Source organism: Bison bison, unplaced genomic scaffold (assembly GCF_000754665.1).
Source record: "Bison bison bison isolate TAMUID 2011002044 unplaced genomic scaffold, Bison_UMD1.0 scf7180017862979, whole genome shotgun sequence".
Lineage (NCBI taxonomy): Eukaryota > Metazoa > Chordata > Mammalia > Artiodactyla > Bovidae > Bison > Bison bison.
In genome coordinates, this window is record NW_011493551.1 from 373317 (window position 1) to 393540 (window position 20224).

Below are 20224 nucleotides of genomic sequence, written 5' to 3' on the forward strand. Positions count from 1 at the left end.
AGCAGAGTTTTCATGGGGGAAAAACAGCACTTAAATATTCAAGGTTTTTTCTTTTTTTTTAATTCTCAGCTTTTTAAAGATTTTTGCTCCCTAGAGCTTTCTAATGTGGAATTCTAGAACACCCGTTAAAAGAAAATGAGAAATAGTTCTGAGGTGGAAAAAAAAAATAAAAACAGAAAACAGCATGGCTGGGGGAGTTAATCTGTGTATTTTGAAAGTTTGAAAACGGAGGAAGGGGATTTCCCCGGTGGTCCAGCAGTTAGGACTCAGTGTTCTCGTTGCCAAGGCCCCGGGTTCAATGCCTGGCCAGGTGACTAAAATCCCACAAGCCGCACAGCAAGGCCGGAAAGAGAAGTAGGAAAGAAGAGGCGTGGAAGGGGGTGAAGACAAGAGAGAAGTCTGAATGCCTGAACATTCTTAAAGCAATTTCTTTATCTGGTGTAAGTGGAAAAAGAAATCTCTTCCATCTCAAGCTAGCACAGGGCAGGGGCATCTCCATGAACAAGCTTTTCATTTTTCCCAGTGTCCATGGGATCCACCTCTGACATGTGGATTTCAGTTCACTGACTTTCAGGCGGGCAAACTCAAGTTGCCCAGGGGGTGCATAATTTATTCCTTGAATTTTTGTCTTGCAAATCTAATGGAAGCAAACTTTACGTATGTTTACAAATAAAAATAATAGCTGCTCCCATTATTAAGTGCCTAATAGTAATTGGTCATTTACTAATATTGCCTCACTCAATCCTTGGAAAAACTCCTGGAGGTATGTAAGTATATATCTCAGAGATAAGGAAATTAGGGCCCAGGGAGGTTATAAAAATTTGCCCCTAGCACAGTGTGGAAGACAAAGCAAGAATGTATTCAGGTCTTTCCAACCCCACTTCCCTACCTCTGCCCAGCCCCATCTGCCTGACTCCAGGGAGAACTGTAGCTATTCCACTGTAATAGAATAGGCTCTTTATTGGGGAGGAGGCAGGGGAGGGTGTTGTGAAAGTCAAACACTGCAGTCCTGGCCTGGATGACTTCTAGCCCTGGAGGCCTTTGCTCTTGTATTTTCCACATTACCCCTTCCCTGGTGACACTTAAGCAAGTTTTTGAGTTAGCCCACGACCCGGCTAGCTTTCTTCCTGCTCTTCTGTATGGAAATGGGTAAAACCGAGTCACGCTTGCTACATCTTCCACTTGCTGCTTCTTGTACCTTCTCCTGGCAGGCTACGTCTATGCTGGGACAGATGGGGATAAGGTTCACCATTTCTATACACTGGAGCCAGCCAAATGTGTGTGTGTTTAACCATAGTCAAGACACACTAAACAAAAGAGCCAGCCAAATGTGTGTGTATTTAACCATGGGGTCGCTAGGAGTCGGACACAACTGAGCAACTTCACTTTCCCTTTTCACTTTCACGCATTGGAGAAGGAAATGGCAACCCACTCCAGTGTTCTTGCCTGGAGAATCCCAGGGACGGGGGAGTCTGGTGGGCTGCCGTCTATGGGGTGGCACAGAGTCGGACACGACTGAAGTGACTTAGCAGTAGCAGGACACTAAACGAAATGTTTCTCCAGTTGTTTATGAACACAGATATTGTCTATGCGTGAAATCCTGCTTTTACTATTTCTCCAAGAGTCCTTTCAAAGAAAGTCCCAGTGGGCTCAGTGGAGCTGGATCTTGTGATTCCTGCTGGTGGTGGAGCCACACGCTGTGTGCCCTAGAGCCCCAAGCAGCAAGCTTCAAATCTTGGCAGCGACACCAGAACTCCCTGTGCCAGTGACTTGGCAGAAAATTCTAACAGTATTTACTGGGTGTGAACAACTCACCCCAGGGCCCTGAAGACCCCTGCTGGGCTAAGATGTTTACACACCAATGATTTCCCTCTGGGCTTTGGCAGTGTCCTTGGAGGTTCCATTTGGGGATAGCTGCCAGGAGGCACATAACTGGCTTTTCAACCACAGTACTTTAAATAGACTAAAAAAGATTTCCTCTGTTTATTTTTTTAAGAATTTATAATAATCTCAAAGACACTGGAGAAAATGCTGGTTGTTCTATTAAAAAAAGTATGTAATTGACCAAATTGAGAGGATGGGCAAAAAGCACTATTTGCATAATTGCTTGCCTATATCAGTTAAATTTCAATTTTATGCATTTGTTAGGCTTTAAACTTAAAATTATTTTTCCAATTATCAGTGGTTCATTTTTAACTCAATCTTTTCCCACAGCACACGTTAATTCTTTTTCCTGCTTTACCCCACACACTTAAGAGGAAGGAGAAAGGGGTCAAGATAGACACAATACACCCATCCAACAAACAAAAATGGTCAAAGAAAAGCGTACACAGAGGCAGGTATACAGTCTGGGTGGGATTCGGGAGGAAGAATAAGAAAAAGGAGGAGTGGGGCAGGATGGTCAGGAAGAGTCCAGGGGGCTCGGGAAAGAGCCCCAAAGCTGTCTATGCTCTGACTGCATGTGAGCGTGCGAAGTGACTTCAGTCGTGTCTGACTCTTTGCGACCTTATGGACTGTAGCCCGCCAGGCTCCTCTGTCCATGAGGTTCTCCAGGTAAGAATCCTGGAGTGGGTTGCCATGTCCTCCTCCAGAGGATCTTCCTGACCAGGAATCAAACCCGTGTCTCTTAGATTTCCTGCACTGGCAGGCAAGTTCTTTACCACTAGCACCATCTGGAAAGACCCAAGTTCTGGTTAGACACAATCAAATTTTAAATAATGAAAAAAGAAAAAAAAAAAAAAAAGATCAATATAGGATGCAGAGTAGCTACAGAAGACAAACTTAGAAAACAAAAAATTGAATGCAAAGGAGTAAAGAGAATGAGGTGGAACAGGACAGGAGCAGAGACAGCAAGAGTCTGGGAAGGCCAGAGGGCTAGAAGACGACTCACCGGCCTCATCTCCTAAGGCATTCGTTCCTCGCTTGAAGATGGAAAGGGACTAACGGTTACCTCGCTCCGCTAGCTCACAGGTCAGACCTCTGCACTTACTCAGTGGAAGCCTTCTGGGCAGCTCTGGTTAGGGGACAAAGGTGACGCTGCGAGCACTCAGCTCCGCCTCTGGGCAGTACTCGCTGGGGCTTGGGCAGAGGATCCTGGCCAGCCAGCCTCACAACAGAACCATCTGCTTGAACTCAAGCAAAATAAGGCTATCCTAAGAAATCCTGAAAGGCCAGTGGAGGATTATTTTAACTCAGATATAGATATGCCTAAGAAAATAAGCCTCCTAAATCCTTGCCTGAATGCATCCTCATCTAGGAATGGGGAAAAGGTCAGTGAGATGGACGACTATGACGTGACGCATCCCCACAACCTGAGGATGCCTTGGGGTGGGGTCTGGAGTCACTTCACCAGGAGATGGCAGTGACCATCAGCCTGACAGCCTGAAGACGCATCCACAGCAAGGGGAAAACATTGGTCTCTGGGACTTCACCCTTGGCTGGTATGACAGCCCTTACCCTGACATGGTCAGACGGGTTCTCACTGGCCATGGACCACATGGTAACACTCCAGTTACTTGGTTTTGCTTATCAGGAGGCATCATTTGAAAATATCTCCCATCTTCTTGACGTGAAGCATGTCAAGAAAGCCAACATCATCTGGCTACGTTCAGAGCAGACAGGCTAGTTCTTTTCAATCTGTATTCCCCACTCTCATTCTGTATTCAAATCCCCCAAACTGCACTGGCGAGTATCTGCTTCCTTTTGTGGAGGATGGAAAAGGGGGAGGGGGTCCTCCTCCACTGCAGTGGTCCCCAGTCCTGACCACGTGACAAATCACTTGGGGAGCTCTCCTAACCTCATATTCCCAGACACCACCCCTGGAGTTGCTGGCTCAGCTAAGTGGAGCATGACTAAGAAGCAGGCCAGTTGGATGCCTGAGTTAGGCATCAGAGAGTCCTGGCGAAGGGGACAGCCAAGAACACAGAGTGCAACAGGAAAGGGAAAGGAATCCGCAGAGTAAATAAACACCCATGTCTGGGGGGCCCCAGAGACCTGGGTTGAATCCTCACTCTGCCACCTGCCGTGAGATCTTTCACAAATTACTTAACCTTTCTGAGCCTCAGGCCCTCACAAACATGAGGACTTACCTCAAGGAGCTGTTGGGAGGATGAATATGAGATAACAATTGTGATGCAGCCAGCATGCAGCCTTGTATTCAGTAAGTGAAAACGGAAGTGTTAGTTGCTCAGTCATGTCCAGCAATTTGCGACCCCAAGGACTGTAGCCTGCCAGGCTCCTTTGTCCGTGGGGATTCTCCAGGCAAGAATACTAGAGTGGGTTGCCAGTGCCTTCTCCAAGGGATCTTCCCGACCCAAAGATCGAACCCAGGTCTCCCACAGTGCAGGCAGATTCTTTTACAGTGTGACCCAGGGAAGGGCTCAATAAATGGCAGTGGCAGCAGTTACTGCGGTGGTTGTGTTATTATTATTATTAATAGATTATGAATGTGAGATGCAGAGGTGCTGGCCACCACACTGCTGTTTCCTAAAGCAGGAGGCAGTGGCGGGGCTTCTGAAGTGGTTTCTCTACATCATGTTCCTGTGGCTCCGCTTCAGAAGGAAAATGCGGGCAGGATGTCCAAAGACTCAGTCTAGCAGACCCTCTGTGGTCTGGGTAGTGCTGGCTCTGGTCTCTGTCAACATTCCCTCTCTCCGCTCTCACAATCAAAAGACCTGGTAGCATCTCAGATGCTAGGAAAGGACATGTGCCTTTAAGAGAGAGTGTAGGCTGCATGCTTAGTCATATCCTCCGACTTTTTGTGACCCCACGGACTCTCTTTGTGACCGCATGGACTGTAGTCCACCAGGCTCCTCTGTCCATGGGATTCTCCAGGCAAGAATATTGGAGTGGGTTGCGAATTCCTTTTCTAGGGAATTTCCCTACCCAGGGACTTAATCCAGGTCTTTTGCATCTCCTACACTGGTAGGCAGATTCTTTACTACTAAGCCACCTGGGAAGCCCTTTAAGGGAGAGGCTGGATGGTAGGTAATTCATAGACAAGTAGCTCTTAGGCAGGGGAGTGTGGGTCAGGTGAAGGTTTAAAAGAAAAGGGAAGTAAAACTCATTTGCTTATTAGCCTTACTTCAGGGTTATTCCCAAAGGATTTCTGGTAAATTATTTTTATTTTTGTAAGCTTTCTAGGGACCAGGCTATTACAGAGAAATTATAAGAAATAAGTCTCCTGAATTCATTCTACTCTTCCCAAATTTCCCAGCCTCAATCCCTCCCAGCTACCCCCTTGAAATAAGGAATGTAACATTGCTCCTTTCCCATAGAGTGGTCTGAAAGATTAGCAAATGATCACAAGTGACTGCTCCTTGTTGGGACTTATGGCTTTTTAAAAGCACATTTTAAATCTCATTGATTAAGACATGATGATTCTACTTATCTTCTGAAAAGTCCAGCCAGAAGTTTACTTTTTCACTGTAGCTTGAGGGAAGGAGGAGGTGGCTAAGCTTGACATAAACTTTCACATAGTTCTTTACTATTTTGGAGAATCAGCTTTGAGACCCTTAGAAATGTCTTTTATACTGTATAATCAACTAGAATTTAGAAAAAAAGCAGTAGCCCTTAGGCTAGGTTTTGATAGATTATTGCAAATAATTCTAGTTTCAAATTCTGCATTCAAACAAAACAAAAAAAAGCAGCAACAGTCTTCTTCCCTCAGGGGACAGACTCAGAATGACAGCTCACATTTCTCAGTAAATCTATTTTTTAAATGTTTGTTTAAAAAGGCTGCCCTTGTGGCTCAGCTGGTAAAGAATTCTCCTGCAAAGCAGGAGACCTGGGTTCGAACCCTGGGTTGGGAAGAGCCCCTGGAGAAGGGAAAGGCTCCAGTATTCTGGCCTGGAGAATTCCATGGACTGGATAGTCCATAAGGTCACAAAGAATTGGACACGACTGAGCAATTTACAGTTTCAATGCTCATTAAAATCCACGGGTAGAGCTTGCCTTGGTTAGGCGCTGTGCTGTGCTAAGTCGCTTCAGTCGTGTTGACTCTTTGTGACCCCATGGACTGTAGCCCACCACACTCCTCTGTCCATTGGATTCTCCAGGCAAGAATACTGGAGTGGGTTGCCATTCCCTTCTCCAGGGGATCTTCCCGACCCAGGGATCGAACCTGCGCCTCTTACGTCTCAGCGTTGGCAGGCAGGTTCTTTACCACTAGTGCCACCTCAGTTAGGTGCTAACCTGTCTTTAACACTCTTCTTTGAAAGGTATGAATCTTTCCCATATTAGGAAGGGTGTGCAGAGCCCAGGGCCACTGACTGGCAGCACAGGGCTGGAGAGGCACTAAGGACAGGGCTGAGGAGGACCTGCCGAAACTCACAGATATCAAAACCACAAACCAGAGGCTCTCTCATTACTTAACAAAAAATTAAAATGAAAATAAAAATGCTCTACAGTGAGCTAGCTCAAACACTGCACTCGTTTGTAAAAAGCCTTCATCTAATTGAATACACCTGTAATCTACATCTGGCTCTGTCTTCTAGGCCAAGAGTGGCGGCGAGACACAACAAACCCTGTTTTTAAAAAGAATCTCCAGGCAAGAAGACTTCTTAGAAACTTGTGTTAAAGTCTAATCATCTTGGTTATTATGAATCTTTTATATCCAATCTAATTTTCTCCTCTTTATTCTTTAAGATGATTTCTTCCTTATGGGTCTTGGAAAATAAAACCTAGTAAGGTCTGCTTCATAAATTATAAGTGAAGAGTTATCATGTCATCCCTGTTTATACCTCATGGTAAAATAAGCCCCACTCTCTCTCTTGTACCCGACTTGACGTGAACCACCAAACAGACATCGTTGTCAGCCAGGGTTGCCAGGTGTGGCCGATGATGACATGGCAGCTCTGGTGTGAGGCTAGAAGGCAAAACCCTGCCTGCAGCTCAACAGCCAGACTGACTGGACACTGCTGGCACTGCCTGCGACAAGCTAAGGCATTCTTCCAGGCCAACGGGAGTCACTGTTTTCCTCCACAGGCCTCCTCCAAGTGGCCTTCCTCTGCCCATGTCTATGGGATTCTGCACCTTCAGGCATGCTCTGTGCTGGTCATCTTCCCTAGAAAGGAATCCTATCTTATGAGAGGGTTGGGTACTCATGTCCAAAAAAGCACAAATCAAAAACTACAGTTGATTAAAAGTACCCTAAAAACATTTCCCACTGATTCTGTTCAGCCCACTGTTTCTAAAGCAATGTTTTCCCTAGAATTAGCACCCCAAAGCAAAAGACTAGGTTATCCCACACCAGAGACTCTTGCTGAAAATAAGGAGGTCACCGATTAAAATGAAATCATCAGCTTTAAATTTTTTAAGTATTGATTCCTTTGGCAGACTTTTCTTTTTGTTCAAAATAGGCCCCAGGCATGAAAGTGTTGGAAACCACTCATGAGCATATCACAGGGAGACTGAAAATGGAAAATAATAATTTAACTAAAATTGTATCTAACACAGCTCAGCACATCTTCTCATGTGCGTTAAGTGATCAATAAAATTTTGGTGAATGATCGAACAGACAACTTCACCAAAGATGAGAAGGGTTGAGCAGGGTGATATGCTGAGCTAATCAGAACAGAGATGAACTGAGGAGGGGTCGGCACTGGGCTTCATCCTTAGGAAAGAACTCAGATTCTGTGGTCCAAAGCCTTCACTCACCAACATTCTCCAGGCAGGTACTCAGGACCTACTGTGTGCCAGCAAGGTTTTCTGTGGCCTTCTGGACACGTGCTCTTGCAACTGCCACTACACTGGACCTAGTACCATGAAGTAGCCTTGTCTAATTCCCTGCCTAATGTGAACTTTGGAGGACAGATGATATATCTTACTCATGGCACTATCCTCAGTTCCCAGGACAGTGTCTGGCACACACAAGTACTCAATAACTACTTGACTGGATGAAGCTCAGAGCATTCAACATCTTATCCTAGAAGAGAACACAGTCAAAGTGCCTCATGTCTACCCCACCCACTCCCCCTTTTCTGGGTCACTCATCTGAAGAGCAGACAATCCTTGAGACCAGAATAATTCTCAGAATGTTGCCCTTCATTCACCTTTCAGAACCTTCTTTGACACTTAGACTATATACTCCAGAAAAGAATATTTTCTAGATACAAGTGTGGCCATTCTCCCCTAGCAGGTCCAAATTCCTAGCCAGCTCTTTCATTAAAAGGTTTCTAGCTTGGCCAAAACCCTTATTATTTTTCAAGGGATATCATCTCCCACCATGACTGAATCCCATACCTGGATACCTCTTGGGGAATTCCCTACCAAGGAAATATACCTGGAGATACAGTGAGGACAAGAGGGGCCCACTGGAGAGTGAGTGCACCTGTGGGAACCCAGTAATGTTTCTCTTGCTAATGCTGGCTCGTCCAACTCCCGCCCATGAACCCTAATGACTCAGCTTCCCTTAGTCACTGCCCAGCCACCAGCACCACGTGACCACCCCAAATACAAAGCCCTGGGTAGCTGGGCGCAGGCAGCTTTTCCCAGAGCCCCACGTGTTCAAAGCATTACAACGAAGCCACACTGGTTACCCCATTAATCATGTCAACTTCAAGGGAACAGGATTAAAATACCATCTGGATAGACTCCAGTCACACAGTTAGCAAGGACTTGAGAACACCACAAAACACACGGTTACAGGGAAGCAAATGATGGGGAGACAGCTCTCAGCCACCAGCAAGAACCCCAAGGTGAAAAAGAAATAGTACTGCTACAAAGAAAGACACGTGATTTCCTTTAATTACCTTCGGATTTAGGACTAGGAGTAGATGCAGGAAACTGGTAGGTGGGAGTGTAAGGATTGTCCTCTGTAGCAGAGAAAAGCAGTGGATTTTGAAACTATCCACCACCAAGTGGAGGAAGTGACAAATCTCCAATTGACTCTTTCAAATGACCGATTACCTATTTTAGTGTTATTAAATAAAGCACACGGCATCACACTTGAAAAGAGATTAATGAATTAGAAAGGATTTGGTTATTTTCATATGGCATATCATGCAAATGAGTGAAATAAAATTTCTGCCAACCAAAAACAACTATAAAAAACAAAATCTAAAAGCCAAATCTTATTCCTAAAATGGAACTATAAGAATTAATTTAAGGCTAGATACACCCTCTAAGTTCATGGTACCTTCAGAATTTTGCTGGATTTCAGGAAGTTCAGGGAATTTGTACGTAGGGAAATAAGGGTTTTCTTCAGGAGTGTCTAGGGAGAGGAGAGGGTTTGGGAGAGAGAATAGAGGAAGACACAAATGGAGAGAATGAACAAACAGAAATCCACACACAATTCAGGCTCCTTGAATTCTGAAACATACTAAGTTTCACCAGTGATGGAAGAAACTCAAACTGCTTTTAAAAATCCAGTCCTTTTGCCTGAATTACTGAGACACCTTTAAAGACACAACATTGCTTTTCTTCTTAGACAAAGAATATATACAGGCTCCAAAAAGGAAGAGGCATTCAGTACAAAACTTCAAACTTTCACTTTTTATAGGCAAAAAAAAGAAAGAAATATGCTAATAAACAGTGTGTCAAGAAAACACTATCATCAAATGATTTTTGTTTAAAAAATCAAAGCTTGTGCCATAGACTTTGGAATTGGGGAAAATAAGTGGATTCTTAATGTTTCAAACACCTCTCTGCCTACAGCAGGTAGTTTTGCTCAGAATCTGTAATTTAGGTTGAGTTAAAAGCTATAATATATGAGAAGACCAATGCTGCCTAAGGAGCAGAAATACATATTTTTCACATAGGCACCTGTGTCTCAGTATTCGGATCACCAAAGCTGGGTCTAAATGTGAGAGAGACACAGAGTGCTGGAGGAAATGGACGTTTGCTTCTACAAGTGACCAGTAGAATGGACATCATCTGAGAGCCAGCATGTAGCATCTCCAACATGACTGAGCTCATCTACCCCAAAGAAGAATGAATTTACTCCTGGCTCAGAAACACTAAATACTGAGCATCTCAATATTTACAAAACAGTTTGAAGAGGGGCACCACCAGTTTCGTTCTGAACACTGCACGAGCTGGCATCCACAGTTAACCAGAGAGACCAATTATCTGCAGCACAGGCTGACCAGACCCTGACCAGAGGCTTTTCCTTTGCCTTCATGTGTCATCTGTGCCAGGCGGCCAGACTGGATTTGGCCACAGGGAAGGACAGGATGCTCTGCCCACCGTAGCAGTGGTACCCTTCCCATGGCACAGCTGCATCCCTGCCCAGCAGCTGACCGGTGGCATAGGAGGATGGGAGCTGTTTGGGAGCGCTGACCTGGGGTTCTCCCACCATGCTGGGTCCCCTGCCGGCAGGCCCCTGATTAGGAAGCACTACTCCCCCAGCTTAAGCAGTTTTGTAGTGTCAGCTCTTGACTGTCTCTTGGGGCTACCTGCCAAGTGCTGGCTCCCAGCCGAAGAAGCTGATTTTTCATATTAACACCACCATACAGGTGCACCATGCATCCTACTTCACAAGGCAGAATCTGCCCTCATTCGGACCTTGCAGCTTCCCTCAGAGGGAGGCAAAGGGGTCAACGCACAGAGAGGGGTACACGATTTGTCCAAGATCACCTGAGTACTTGGGGAACTAAACCCAGATGAGAACATTTTTAACTCCCAGTTCATGCCTTCTCAGCTCGCTCTGCCTACAAGGCAGTCATGGGCTGACACTGGGAGGTTACCCTAAAGCCAGAAGCGGGTGGGAGTCAAAGCTGCTCACAGCCCAGGCAGGCAGATGCTGAAGAGCACAGGCAGGATGCTGAGCTCAGCCTGCTGCATCCCCAACATCTGAGAGGGAGGACCTGGGAGCTGCCCTCAGCTCCTCCCACACGTGAGGCAGGCTCACGAGTTCTCCTGCCCACTCTGTTCTGAAGGTGCAAGGCTGGGCTCAGGCAGGTCAGGGCCTAATGAGGTCAAGCCGCGGGGCCCAGTCTGCCAGCCAAGTGAGTTTAGGTCCTCACTGCAATAGTCAACATATGGGCACAGCAGTTTCTACAAATGAAAATCAGTACCTCTGTTTAGTTTGTGGATCTGTTTAAACATGGTCTTGTACCAGTCTTTTGATCGCTCGGTGTTCTGGAGAAAAACAAAGAGTAAAATAAAATGAGAATCTCAACACATTTCAGAACTTCCGGGATTATAGAAGCAAAATGCAAAATGACGACGTCTCAAGTCAAAATGCACGTAAGTCTATACATCTTTGTGATCGCTCATTTAAACCTTTCTGGAGAAGTGTATTTAAGCCACCTGTACAGGGCCAGGTACAGAACGCGTACATCAAGACCTAATCCCTTTCAGCATCCAATGCTGGAGAATTTCCATCCTAACCACAAAGCTGGGCAGTTTGTTAAGATAAAAATAAAACAAGGAAAGAGACAGATAGGTGGTTAGATCAAATACTTTCACTTCCACTTAACAGATGAGAAAATGAGATCAAGAAAGTCAAAGCAATTGCCTGAGGTCACAGAGCAGGTGAGTTGGTCAGCGGGAAGGCTGCCCAACCAGAGGGTTAGAAGGAAGGGTCTGCTCAGTTGTGCAACTGGGGCAAGTCATTCTTCCTTAGTTCCCATTTGCTTATCTATAAAATGGGAATGATATTAGTATCTACCTTGTATGGTGAATCCTGCTTAAATGAAACAGTGCATTTGGAACTGAAAGATGCAATCATTATTAGCAACAAGTCTTCCTACCACTTATTATTATTATTTCTTAGGAACACATAACATTTTTTTTTTCTTGCAGTGGTGATAACATTTTTCCCCCCCTGTGGTGCACGGCATGTGGAATCTTTCGTTTCTCAACCAGGGATTGAACCTGTGTCCCCTGTATTGGAAGTAGTGAGTTTTAACCACTGGAACACCAGGGAAGTCCCATATAACAGTTCTTCTGAGGCTTAGTCCACTGCTGTTTCTATCAGCCTCCCCCAAAGGGACACAAAAACCTGTCCTTTGCTCAATGGAAATCACAGAGAAACACACCCCAGGCAGTGGTCTGGTCCTGGCACATGGAGAGGGATGGGATTCACCCCAATCCAGCTTCAAAAGTGAGGCATCCCTGGGAGCCCAGGGCCTGCAGGAGGCTGGTGGGTCTGCAGGGCGGGGAGGGTTGGGGCAGGGCTGCTAAGAGACCCACCCTGTCCGAGTCCCTGCAAGCTGAATGCACCCTGTGAGTCCCTGAAGAGTTTCCTACTTTCCCGGGATGATGAGGTTATCTCCCACCTCTCCACCAGGGGAACTTCTTCCTGAACGTGCTGCAGCAGGGACCCTAAGCCTCACACCCTGCCCAGAGTTCTCTAAGCTTGGACCACAGAATGATGATAAAGGAGACGGGGAAATAGGGCCCGCAACCTTCTCCTCTTGAACATGCATGTGCCTGCAGCCTCTCAACAAACAAACAGCCTTTCTGTTATTGCACAGAAACTGCTTTGCCATTGTTCCACCAGCTTCTCCCCACATTCATCTGACCACAAAAGCCTGTTCTCCTGGATTAAGCAACAGCTAACATATGCCTTGGGACAAGCTGTTGCCCAGCTCTTAGAGGCTCCACATGCCTCCGTGGGCTTGGAGAGGGGACAGTGGTGAGGATCCTTTTTGGGGTCTCTGCCACCCACAGAGGGAGTTCATGTGGACTCAGGGCTGTACACCTGTCACTGGCTTAGGGCAAAGCCTAGGAAGGATTTCCAGGTCCACACTCGTACCCGGAGTGGGATGCCCACTTCATCCATGCAAACATCACTTAGGTCCTGAGCGCTCTTGGCCACCCGCCGGCTATCATCCTTCGCCTTCCTCTCAGCAGCCCTGCCAGGGGAGGTGGGTTTTTCCTGAGCTGGTGCCGAGTCCTGCTCTCCCTCTCTTCTTTCCGAGACAGGATCTAGAAAAGAAAAGCAACCATTAACTGAAGCTCTTGTGGTAGAGCCAAATTCCCCCCAAACAATCCAGCTGGGGGAGAGTGTGTTTGCCAATTTGCAACTGGAAGGAGCTGTGCTTTGAGCAGGGGTCAGCACACCAGGGCCCAGCCCCTGGCTTCTGTAAATAAAGTTTTATTAGAACACAGCCACAGCCTGCGCCAACACATTATTTATGGCTGCTTTGGAGCTACAACGGCAGATCCGAGTAGCTGCGACAGAAACCATATGGCCTGTGAAGCCTAACATGTTTACCATCTGGCTCCCTTTTTTTTTAAAATTTATTCTTTATTTATTGAATGAAAGATTCTTTAAATTCTGCAGTGTTTTATAAATTTTTAAAGTTTCACACACATGATTTCATATAATCCATAACTTTTTCCCCCTACCCTTAAATACTGCCCCCTCCCCACACTGGTAACCACTAGCTTATTCTCTACATCTGTTTGCTTTGTTTTTTTCACTAGTTTGTTGTATTTTTTAGAGTCCACATGTAGTGATATCATCAGCATCTGCCTTTCTCTGACTTATTTCACTTAGCACAGTGCCGTCCAACTCCACGCATGTTACTGCAAATGGCAAATTTCACTTTTTATGGCTGAGTAATATTCCACTGTATGCACACCACATCTTCTTCATCATCTGTTGATGGACACTCACACTGCTCCCATACCTTGGCAACTGTAAATAATGCTGCTATAAACACTGAGGTGCAAGTATCTTTTTGAATTGGTGTTTTTTTTTTTCTTCAGCCATATACCCAAGAATCGAATTTCTGGGTCATGGGGTAGATCTATTTTTTAGTTTTTCCAAGAAACCTCCATACCATTTTTCACCCATATGACCCTTTTAAAAAATATGTAGACAGTGTGCTACGTGCCCTACAGAGGTTTGTACCTGGTGCTCTAGAAATCCAGGTAGTTCTGATTCTTCTAGGAAGTCAGGGAACAGGTAAATCCACAACAGGGTGGCCAAACACTACTTGAAAGTTCTTGCTTCACCTAGGGGAAGTCACTTAACTTTTCTGTTCCTCTATATCCCCAGATATGGGGATAACACTTCAACTGGCCAGCTCACATCCATGTGGTAAGGCCCTAATAAGATAGCGTATACCAAGTGCTCAGAAAACAGCAAACTACTAAAAGGACATTACGGTTTATTTAATTCAATTCAGGATCAGAAGTTACAGAGAGCTAATAGATTATAAACTTAGTGTATTCTGTTATTCCAAGGCATGTTATTTATCTACAGAGAGCATTTACTAAGTAAGCACCTGCCAGGGACTATGTGTTCACATGTACTGTGGATGCTATGCATTCACATGTGCTGTGGACGTGGGGGTGCACCTTTCCTAGCCTGGCCTTCGAGGAGCTCATGGTCTAGTGGCAGAAAGAGCAGGACAGCCAGCAATGAGAACAGAGGCGACCAGGGCTGACAGAGGAGTCTGCACCCAGGTCAGCCAAGGAACTGCAGTTCAGGGCCACCTCTCAGAGGAGGGGTCAGTCAGACACATGCAGGAGGAGAACAGTGCTCCCAGTAGAGGGAACAGCATAAGCAAATGCCAGGGGTCCCTGAACTCCTCTGAGCTTATCCTGTGCCAGGCAGTGTGTTAAGCTCTTCAAGTTCATAATCTCATCTCATCCTTCCAATAACCCTGTGTGGAAGGAACTACCATCATCCCTCCATATACAGGTAAGGGGAACCAAGCACAGAGAAGTCAAGTTGCCTTCCTGAAGTCACACAGCAGCACGTGATCACACTGGGATTTGGCCCCGTGTCCACCTGACTTCAGCGGTCCTCTCTGAGCCACATCCTGTCTGATCTTGCTCAAAGAGGGGACCGAGGTTTTGCACTTGAGAGACTGTCCTGATCTAAACAGAGAAGTTGGGAAAAGGAAATGGGCTGGAGAAGGCAGGGAGATGGCTACCTCCACTCCTTCGACAGAGTGGAAATGCCATGGAGACCCTGAAGAAGTATGAGAGCAAAGCCCAGGAAGAGGTCCCAGAAGAGGGTGATTTTGGAGCCATCAGCACAAAAGTGATGGCTGAAGGCAAAGAGATGGATGAGTTCAGCAGAGGAGATAAGAGCAGAGTCAAGGGCCAATGTCACATACTGAGGAATGTCATGGTTACAGGATGAAAAGCAAAAAAAAAAAAAAAAGGTATCCCAGAAGCTTACAGGAGTCATTGGAGGGATAGGAGATGAAACCAGAGAGGAACAAGCAAGTGTCACCGAAACCAGAGAAGACAGAGTTCCAAGAAGTGGGATGTTAAATGCATCAGAGGAAAAAAGAAAAAGAAAGCTGAGGAGGCAGCTTTACCTTAGGCAAAAAAAGAGTCACAGGATCACTCTGGAGCAAATTTCAGGAGGAGAGTGAGGGGAGATGCCAGGTGGCAGGGAAAGGGAGGAATCCGTGGGCAGGAAGTGGGCAGTAAGTAGGAGCATGGAAGGAAGGAGTGCATCAGGATCTGCCCAATCGCCAATGAGCTTCTGAAACAAATACTCATTCTGGGGCCACAGAGAAATTTCTAAATGCTGTGTGAGACAGCTTTGCGAGTGCTTCAGAAAACCCCATCACCTTAAAAAATTTTTTTTTTAAGATATAGGCATTTTCATTCATTAAAATGATTTCTCATAACACTGATTTTTTAAAATTTTTATACAATTTTTAAAGGTTATACTCCATTTACGTGTGCTGAGTCACTTCAGTTGTGTCCGTCCAACTCTTTGCAACCCTTGGACTATAACTCTCCAGGCTCATCTGTCCATGAGATTCTCTAGGCAAGAATACTGGAGTGGGTTGCCGTGCTCCCCCATTTATAGTTACTACAAAATATGGTGCGATCCCTCCTTGGAGCCTCTCTTACACCCAGCAGTTTGTATCTGCCACTTGCCCTCCTTCTCCCAGGTCACTATTAGTGGGTTCTCTGCTTCTCTGAGTGCTTCTTTCTTGTTTTATTCACTAGTTTGTTGTATCTCTGACATTATCACCTTATGCTTTAAAGGATGCTAAGATTAGACTGGTTTTATGGGATGAGTTCTCAGGCTCCCAGGAATTTCTAACAGGAGGTCTCAAGGAGTTGGCAGGCGGCCTGGGAGGGTGAGGGGATGTGAGGGTGGGTGGATGTTGCCTTACCAGAGTTCACCCTTCACATGGCTCTGCTGAACACTCTCCTCCCTCCTGGAAAAGCTTTGTCTAAGTGTGATCAGGCAACACAGATGAGGCTGATTTCAGGCTTAGAGACGCTCCCAGCCTACACCCTCATCTTTTCAGGGAAAGATCACAGATATGCCAATCTCAGCATTTCCAGACCCAGAGTGACTCTTTAAGAAATTGTCAGGGCAGGTGGCTCGAGCAACAATCACTTAATTGCAAAACTCAGGCTGACAGTCCATGGATTTGCTCCTAAGCTGCCAGCGTCCTTTTGATCTACAAAAATTAGCTCTGAATGATTTCATTTTAGAAGCCCGTGATCATGTGACTCATGATTGACTGGGTTTCAATACACAGAGGGCTGAACTGCAGCCTCTAAAGAAATGTTTCTTTATACAGTGGAAACCCAAGGTGGCACTTCACTGTACCACGCAGGTAACAGGGCCTCCCTCTGACATCTTATGGGTTACAGTGAAGTCTTGCTGCTATTTCTCACTAGGCAAACACATGACATCCTGGAGCACTTCCTTCTAGTTTTATACTATGCTTTCAAAGGCAGGTCCTGGAAAGGGCCACTACATAAAGGATGCTGCTGACAACCTGGACAGGACATCTGTGTTTGTGAGAGGTGGAAAAGCATTCCTATTCTTCACACCCAAAGCTCTGTGATTGAGGAACACAGCCATACTTGCACTTTCCTCAGGGGAAGGGAGGGTGACTTCTCTGTACCCTATGCTGGCCCCTCCGTCCCAGCCTTTGTTTTCTGGTCTTTCTACCCAGTGGGCAAGAGCTTCATGAGGCCAAATCCCAGGTCTCATTCCTGGATGAATCTCTTTGAACATGAAGCCCCTTAGAGGTTCAATACAAAATCTGTTATGAGAGGGAGGCTGGTGGTCCTTTCAGGGCCCATAACCACTGAGGCGAGGGGCAAAGCCCCACTCTCCTTACTCCAGAGCACCAGCCCCACCAGCCCTCTCTCCTGCAGGAGCTTCTGAACAAAACAGTGCTCTTTCTTTTTAAACAAAACTACTTTTAGTGAGTACCTACATCCTGTCCCACTCTATCAAACACGATTGGTGGATCTGTCCCAAAACTAGAGGATGGAAGCGCTGGGCTTATTTTAGAGCAGAGGAAGTGGTCTGAGTCTGCCAACATTAAAGAGAAGCCGTGACATTCACCAAGCACCTTCCAGGGTGCAAAGCACATGCCCCCCTCCTATCACACAGGAGCCCTTATTGTTGCTGTTCAGTCACTCAATTGTGTCTGAGTCTGCGACACTATGGACTATAGCCCAGCAGGCTCCTCTGTCCACAGAGTTCTCCAGGCAAGAATATTGGAGTGGCTGCCATTTCCTTCTTCAGGCGATCTTCCTGACCCAGAGATCAAACCCACGTCTCCTGAACTGGCAGGTGGATTCTCTACCACTGAGCCACCTGGGAAGCCCCACAGGATCCCTACAGTGCCTCTCTGAGGCAGGAGCAAGGATTACCACACCTATTTCCCATATGAGAAAACTGGTTCAGAGAGGTAAAGTCACTTCCCCAGGGACAAACAGCTACTATAAAAGAAGGAAGAATGAAGACCAAACTCTGTGTCCCTAACTTGTGTTGAGGTGCCCTTTCAGACTCCCAAAGGCAGGAAGGTGCCCATAGGAGCTCCTTTTCAGAGCCACCCTATTCTCAGCCACCTGGGCTGGAGCCAGGGAATGAAGTGGGCTGGAGCAAGGCAGCTCCTGGAGGGGCCACAAAGGGCACCCGAGCTCAGCCACAGCTTGTCCCGACCCTGCGGCCAAGTCCCGATAAAGTGGAGAGGGTGTGAGAACCCTGTATCTTCTCCACTGGGCTCTCCACGAATCACAAGGACTGCAGTGGGAGGAAGGGACCCAGAAGTCATGGAGCAGCTGCTCAAGAAAACAGCACTTCTGTTATCCACCAGATCGGGGTCCTCAAGCCCTGAGTTCATGAGCATCTGTAAATCCACCACATGTCATGTGTTTGCACATGTGTGGTTTTTCCTCGAGACTGAATCTACTACCTTGTTTAGAGCCTCCAAATGAGTCTATGACCAAGGTTACAAGCCATGATCCCACACCATAAGCTGCTCCAGGGAAGCACAGTTCCCTGATATAGCCCCAGATCCTGGCTTGGTGCCTGACGCCAAGGCGCTTAATACAATAACAAGTGAACCAATGGAGGCACCAAATGACAACAGTAACTCATGTCTATCAAGCACTTACGAGCACCAGTGCTAAGCTGTTGACATGCAGAACCCAGGGGCACTACTGCTTTCGTATTCAGCAGATAAAAACTGATTTCATGGTTTAGATCATCAGGAACCTGCCTAAGGTCACACCATCAGTAAGTGGGATAACCAGGATTCCGGCTACACAAAGTTGGAAGGAAATCCCTAAAACATTCCCATTCCTGGGTTCCCTCCCCACCCCAACCTTGTCCCAATTCTGCACACTTATCAAAGAGTGAGCCCTGATACATGATTATACTTGCAGTCACTCCCTGCCACTGTTGACCCTTGAAGAAACTTGCAACTCTGGTGCAGTCAGTACAGAGGGCAACACTAGAGCCACCAGGGAGTTGGTGAGAAATGCAACTTCTCGTCTATACCCATGACACCCAATCTCTGGCCCAGGAATCCGGGATTTGGCCAGCTCTCCAGGAGGGTCTGATGCCCCCTCAAGTTCAAGAGACAGTGCTCTTCTGCCCTCTTCCAGGCACTGCTGGTCTGGAGGCTCTCCCCTAGGTCCATCATCCCAGGGTCACCTACTAGGGTTGCAAGCCAAAAAGAAGAGGACTTACCCACATTCCCCAGCCCCAAACCTGTCACATCCTAGAAGACAGACAGAAGCAATAGGAAGGTGCCTTCTTCAATGACACTGGCCAGGAGAACTCCATCTAAAGCACAATTCCTTGTTGCTTTTATTCAGAATAGAATGTTCTTACCCATCAAGGTACTTGTCACAGGCCCACTGGACACATGTACTAGTTTGTACCATTAGGGTACAGCTACCAATCTGCAAGTTCCAGGGAGGCGGCAACCATGCCTATTTTGATCATCCTTGCAGCCAGCAATAAGCTGAGTTCCCAACACATCAGAGAAGCTCAGAAGACTTCACTGACTGAACACATCAGGTGGTGGCCAGAAGATGGCCTTAGCAGGAACATGTGTTAATGTGTAAATAAATATTTCTCACCTACCTGAAAGGCTACTGAGTCGTTTCTGCTGTTCTGTGATAAAACAAAAAAATACACAGTGTAAGTGAGGTTTACACAAACACAGTAAGACCAAGAAGTCCTGGCACAATTCGTTAGGATCCCCTAATCTGTGTCTCACTCTCCTTGAGCTTAGATGCTAAACTGGTGTGTAGTCGAGCTGAATACAGGGGTATTAATGTGGCTCCATCATCTGGGTGTAGTGTCTGCTGTCTTTCTCCCCCCAGGACTCAGAGAACTGTCACTGTTTTCGAGTTGTTTACATCCTGTATTAAGCTGATCTGATCACTGAAGGAGACCCCTCAGCTCCCCTGGTCTCAAGAGAGCAGGACCTTATACATCCCAGTCTTGGTACCTCTGAGGAAATGGAATCACAACCATGGCAGCTACCATCTGAGAGCTTCTATACGCCAGACACTGTTTCCAGAGCTTTCACTGATGTTAAGGCTTTTAATTTTCACAATAACCCTGGCAGGTAGGTCAGCACTGGCTGAGAGACCTCAGTCAAGAGGCACAAACTACCCAAGATGACGCTGAAAATCAGAGCTGTGTCTAGAACCTGGGTCCCCCAGGTTTCTTTTTAACTCTCTAATCACCAGGCCCAGCTATTTCTTAACATCAGAGGTCCACTGGTTTCCCATCCTCCCAGCACCCTCACAGAGGGGAAGCCAGCATCTCCTCTGGAGAGTTTGGTGTGTACGTGCTTCGGGATAAGCACAGAAATGACCTTCTACAGATGCTAAATATAAAGCAGCCACAGTATAAAAATAGAACACTTGCCAGCCCCTGGGTGCTGTCATCATCCCCCTTGGCTGCGTCCCCACCCTCCTTCCAGAACCAGCGTGGCAAGAAGTAAACAGAGCAGCAGGGGAGCTCGCAGCCGGTGGAAGCCGCCGTGTTCATGTCAGGCACATGGAGGAGGTTTGCACCGGCTGG

General features: G+C 46.5%; 1 protein-coding gene across 24 annotated transcripts in view; it reads right to left on the reverse strand.

The window, feature by feature from the left end:
* The window catches only part of SORBS1 (sorbin and SH3 domain containing 1), a 236387-nt gene that overhangs the window by 65107 nt on the left and 151056 nt on the right, over positions 1 to 20224 (reverse strand). For 14 of the 24 annotated variants that reach the window (XM_010832970.1, XM_010832967.1, XM_010832973.1 and 11 more), the window contains 5 exons: positions 19274 to 19303; positions 12701 to 12873; positions 11016 to 11079; positions 9137 to 9211; positions 8751 to 8813 (listed from right to left, as the gene is read on the reverse strand). In XM_010832970.1, the coding sequence (XP_010831272.1) occupies positions 8751 to 8813; positions 9137 to 9211; positions 11016 to 11079; positions 12701 to 12873; positions 19274 to 19303 (405 nt within the window). The remainder of the gene's footprint in view (positions 1 to 8750; positions 8814 to 9136; positions 9212 to 11015; positions 11080 to 12700; positions 12874 to 19273; positions 19304 to 20224) is intronic. The other 10 variants (XM_010832975.1, XM_010832981.1, XM_010832990.1 and 7 more) reach the window with 2 other exon arrangements.